Source organism: Pteropus alecto, unplaced genomic scaffold, assembly GCF_000325575.1.
Source record: "Pteropus alecto unplaced genomic scaffold, ASM32557v1 scaffold326, whole genome shotgun sequence".
In the NCBI taxonomy this organism is placed as follows: Eukaryota; Metazoa; Chordata; class Mammalia; order Chiroptera; family Pteropodidae; genus Pteropus; species Pteropus alecto.
The window spans coordinates 68,424-73,998 of NW_006438873.1; the positions used below are offsets into that span (position 1 = coordinate 68,424).

At 48.1% G+C, this 5,575-nt stretch overlaps 1 protein-coding gene across 1 annotated transcript in view; it reads left to right on the forward strand.

Annotated features, from left to right (window-relative positions):
- Nucleotides 1-63: 63 nt before the first annotated feature.
- The window catches only part of LOC102891469 (zinc finger protein 550), an 8,971-nt gene continuing 3,459 nt past the window's right edge, over nucleotides 64-5,575 (forward strand). Inside the window, exons 1-3 of the mRNA XM_015592507.2 lie at nucleotides 64-584; nucleotides 1,439-1,565; nucleotides 3,993-4,088. Of these exons, the coding sequence (XP_015447993.1) occupies nucleotides 459-584; nucleotides 1,439-1,565; nucleotides 3,993-4,088 (349 nt within the window). The 5' untranslated portion in view covers nucleotides 64-458. The remainder of the gene's footprint in view (nucleotides 585-1,438; nucleotides 1,566-3,992; nucleotides 4,089-5,575) is intronic.

Below are 5,575 nucleotides of genomic sequence, written 5' to 3' on the forward strand. Positions count from 1 at the left end.
TTTACAGAACAGGAGTTTGAGGCTCAGAGACTTAAGTTACCTGCCCAAGCTCACACTGCTCTTAAGTCATTGAAGTTCACACCTTGTCCATTGGCAACCAGAGCCTTTTTTCCCTAACCACAGTGAGTTAGGATGGCCCTGAGAGGGCCTTCTCCTTCAGGTGAGCTTTGGGAGAAAGAGGGCTAGGGAAGCCATCCTGAGCAGAGGGATCCTGATGGACAGAGGCAGTGAGGACAGAGTTATTTAAGGAGGCGCGAGAGGGTCTTGTCACCAAGGGCTCCACTACCTGCTGAGACGTGTCTAGGGGAGGGGAGAGTGTATGGTCAACTCACCCTTACCCAAGACACATTCTGGCCAGCCAGAGGCTGCCTTGTCTTCACGCACTTGCGTTTCCTGGCCCTCAAGGTATCTGTGCCTGAGACACACGTGCATCAGGACTCATGAAGGAAAACTGACTGATGGCTCATTGTGGAGTCTCCTGGGAAGTCTGCGAGGGCTGGGGGACCCAAGTGGGTGCGGAAAGCTGGTCCAGGCCCTGCCACTCCCAGGGCAAGTGGCATCCCCCTCGGTGCCTGTCCCATGAGGTGAGTGAGGAACGCTCTGATCCTCTGTGCATGTCCCCAGAAATATATTCAGGGGTGGCTGACATGGATATAACAGCAACGGTTGTCACTGAGAGTTCAGTCTGGTAATGGAGGAGAGTGAGGGTTACCATAGACCCTAGACCAGAAGGACTTGGGTTCAGATCCCATCTGTTATGTAGACTGGTGACTCTGGAGGACTCACCAGAGCTCCCTGAGCCCCAGCTCACTGACAGTGACATGGAGCTGATGACAATGTTTACCTTCATGGCTGTGGAAGAATTCATAAAAGTAACAAAATATACAGAGCACTGTCACGAGCCAGGGACTCTGTGTTTGCTGTGTGAACGTTTTCTCTGGAATTATTACAATAGCCTATGAGGTAAGAATTATTATACTGATGGGGGAAATCACAGTTCAGAGAATCAAAGTGGCTTCCTTGACATCACACAGCAGGCAGGCATTGGATTCAAGAGGTTGAATTCAAACCCAGGCGTCTGGCCCCGAAGCTGGGGACATCTAATCCCTTCACCTGGCCGCCACTGCTGCTGTTTCCAGTGTTGGAATTGTCATCATGATCGTTTCTTTTTATTCCTCCAACCTCCCAGAGCACTTGCTGTTTGCCCCACAGTCCTACGAGACTACCATCATCTGTGTCATCGCCATTGTTTCCACCACTGAAGGCTTTTTCCTTAGCCACGTCAGCCTCCCTCTTGAACTCCGCACAGAGCTCGGCCCTCAGGAGGCCTCGGTGATTTGGGCCTGGGTCTCTGCACCTTCAGCAGTGACTGAGTAACAGGCTTTGATCCCACCCAACAACCCTGAAGCACACGATGCTACTGTGTTTGACTTTCCAGGCACCATTGACCTTCAAGGATGTGTTCGTGACCTTCACCCGGGAGGAGTGGGAATTCCTCTACCCAGCTCAGAAGACCCTGTACCGGAAGGTGATACTGGAGACCTGTAAGCTCTTGGTCTCACTGGGTAAGGCTTCTTCTCACCTCTGCGGGGAACCTCCTCCTTGCCTCCGTCCTCTCTTTCAAGGCCTGGCTGGTGTAGGAGGCCTCTGCAACCACATGCCTCCTCCTCACCATCCCCGCCATGTTCTGGGCTCACTTCCTGTGGAAGGACATGGGGTGTCAGGCAGAACCCAGGAGCAGGATGTCCAGCCCATCCCCGTGAGGAACTGTATTCAGTAGCTGAGAGGAAGCAAGGTTGCGCCCGGCTCTGGGTCTTGTCCTGGCTTCTCTCTGTGGGTATGCTCGTGTGACTGTCTTTTCACAACAGCTTTTGGTTGGTAGGCATAGGTACCTCAGTCCTTGGTCTCCGAGACCCTCAGATTTCTTATCTCTACTTTTCTCTGCGTGTTTATATCATGCCTTCTCTGAGTGGTACTTTCGTGGAAGGAAGTGACCAATTGAGCCCACACGTCTCTCGACTTCTCACCCCAGTGTCCAGCACAGACTCAGCCGAGGGCAGTTATTAAGATTCCATGAGAGGGATCCAAATGGCCCAGCCTGGTTGGCTCAAGTGACTTCACAGCCCACTTAGCAGGCTCACAGATGATGAGAAGATTCTTCGAGAAGGGGCAAAGTCAGGCAGGCCCCCAGGGGGCATTTGCCATCAGTGCCACCATCATCTTTGTAAACAACACAGTTTCAATTACAAGGATGCTTTGGCCCTTGGTGTCTGCTTCAGCATCATTTGCATCCAATAGCCTGCAGCTCACATGAAGCCCCGAGCAGGTGTGAACTCTCTGGGACTTCATGACATGGTTTCGATGTCATCATTGTCTTTTGGTGGCAACCTTCCATTTTTGGTGAGGGAAACTTTTCCCCATTTTCCGGAGTGATACAAGATTCTCTTTTTGAAGAAATTGATTTCAGAAAAATAAAAAGTAGTTTGGTTTAAAGAGATGTCATGAGTAATAATTAGTAGTCACAGCTAATGTCCTCTGACAACGAGTCAGGCCTGTTCCAGGCCATTTCATTGCTCTACCCATTGAATCCTCGCTAGGTCCTGTGAGGTTCAGTGGTTTCCCAAAGCTGCCCGATTCCAAACGCAATTCTCTCCTCTCTGGGGACCTCCTCCCCAAAGATCACAATCAAATTTTGGAGCAAAAAAATTCATTATGATTACTTTAATTCACTTATATATTATTCAATGTTATGATTCTATTTCTAACATTATTTCAGTAAAGTGAATAGTCTTAAGCACTCAGCCAGTGCATGTTTTACTTGAGTACCTACCAGTGTGACTTTCACCAGGTCCATCTTGGGAACATTCCCAGCCCCTAGCAGGCTCTTCCACCCCACTGTGTATGTAAAATACGGCCTTTGCAGTGAATGTCACAGATAGCTAAAATGCTGAAGTTTAATCTTAACTTAGAAGATGCCCCTTCATGGTGAGATGCCACCCTCTACCCTCCTTGATGGTACAAGCCCTTACCTTTGTGAAACGATGTTGAGAAAGATGATAGTTGATGTTTTGTAACTGTCCTCATCTATCCAAGTCACTATGTGGGTTTCCCTATGTCTACTTTTTTTGTGATTTCTGCAGTGCACAAGTTTAGGCATCACCAAGTCAGCCCCTCCCACCATCCCCTGGTCCTGGGCAGTTAAATCCTCCCTTGTATTCCCCCCAACCCCTCTCAGTGGTCCACTTTCTCTTGCTGTTGGCCCCAAACAGGGCCCGTGAGCCCTTTTCTCCCCAGTGCAGTGCTCAGCAGGCCAGGCTTCAAAACCAGGCTGCCTGGTATCCAGTCCCAGCTCTGCTGCCTGTTGACTGTGGCACGTTACTGAGGCCAGCCCCATGCTCTATTTTCCTGCTCCCTCTCCCTGGTGCAGGGGTCAAGATTTTATCTTCTGAGTAAGTAACAGGCTTCAGTCACCTGTCTGCCTCCGAGTGCTGATGACTGCAGGTCCCACTTGGAGGCTGGTGGAGATCAGGGCCTTCATTGCTCCCTGGGCACTGGAATCACCCAGGGGACTTCAGAAACTATTGGTACTCAGGCCTCGCCTCAGAAACCTGGTTTGATGTGGAGTTTGGTGAGAGCCAGGCATATGGTGAGACTCGGAGAGTGAGACCCACTGAATTAGGTTAATTAGAAAACAGCTAGGATGGGGGCGGGGGGGGGTCATCTTCCCAGGGTCCTTTGGCTGTGTGTGAAAGGGGTGTGCACCTGAACAGTGTTGAGTTCTGTAGGCTGGAGGGTACTGTGCAGATTGCCCTCTGCAGCCTTTTCACACAGGGATAGTGTTTGCGCCTTGGTTTCCAGGTCATAGGTCAACATTATCTTTGCATTCACGGGAGCACCATCATTCTGAAATCCCCCCTGTCTCAAACACTGCATCTATAGAGAGCTTCTTTTTTGTCTTTACAAGACACCTTTGTCCTGTGTCTCCATAACAGGGTACCCTGTTCCCAAACCAGAACTGATCTGCCTGCTGGAGCCTGGGCAGGAGCTGTGGACGGTGAAGAGAGGCCTTGCCCAGAGCACCTCCCCAGGTGAGTAGCCAAGAGCTGCAGTGGGGGGTCACTGCAGCCTGCAGATCGGGAGGAGACCACAGGAGCTGCTTGCTGGGACCTCCTTGGGGCACCAGTTTTAGTGAATGGCCCTGCCGTCTAAGAGGTGGAGAAGGCCAGAAACAACCTTGAACAAGCCCTCGGTTCCTCTGTCTTCATCAGACCTGTCACCCAGCTATCCCCAAGTCTAGCTTATTGTATATCTCCCACATCTGAGTTTGTCCTGCTATCCCCTCCCTGAACACTTCCAGTGCCATGATCCAGCACTCTCATTGTGTCTTGTCTAAATGATGCTAACACTTGGTTCTTGTCTTTCCACATATGCCCCACACCTTCATCCAGCTGTCTCCTGCACCCGCTGTCCCAGCTGCTCACCTTATTCCAAATCTTCACTACCCCCCAGCCATTGAGGTCTCAGCCAATGACAAAATGCATGTTGGAAATAAAGACTGCTTACATGCTTGCTTATCAGCCCTTTCAGACTCATATGCATCTGCTTGCTGCCTGCAGTCTCTATTGTCACTTCTGCAGAGGAGTCTCACCCCAGCCGTGACCAGTCCCTGCACCCGGGTCCAGGTTGCACCTCCTACTTCTCAGGAACTGTTTTCTTATTTCCTTCCTTTGCTCTTAAATTGCTTCTAATTGGTGTGACTGTCTGTACAATCAACTTCTTGGAGATGTTTTATTCTTAGAAGAAATGTCTACACTGGATTTCCATATATTCCCTTTACTCTGTTTCTTCTCTTTTCAATTTTTTTTTTTAACCAAAGTGTAATTAACATACCTTAATGCGCTTAAGAATCTTAAAAGAGTTTAGCTTGATAAATTTTTATACATGAATAAATCCAAGTAACCTCCATTCAGGTTAAGATAAAAACCTTAGGATACTCTTCATAGACCCCCACCAGTCCACATCACCTCCTACAAAGGCGACCATGATGCTCAAACACTATCAGTGAGTTCTCACTGTTCTTGAATTTTGGATAACTACGGACTTGGAACACTAAGATACCCAGTTATTTTCTAAAGTGGTTATAATAATTTTTACTTCCACCAGCAATGACAGAGAGATGCCATTGATTCATATTTTCTCCACCATCTGATATTGCCAGGCTCCTTCATTCTTGTCAGTAAAATAGACATAAATGAATAGCTCACTGTAGTTTGTTTTGCAGCCTTTGTTACTAAGAAATATGTTCTGTTCTGTTCGTTAGTGGCCGCGTGGGTATCTTCTTTTTGAAATGTCAGTTCATGATTTTCTTGCTCATTTTTTTATTAAGATGGTGGTTCTTTTTGATTTCTCAGATTTTTTGTGCATTCCTGATACTGACCTTTTACCCATCATATGTGCTGCAGTTGTATTCTAGAATTTAGCTTGTCTTTTCATTTTCTTTAAGGTATCTTTTGATTAAAATAAATTTTCATGTTTTGTTTAGTCAGATCAGTCTATCTTTTGTTTTATGGTTACT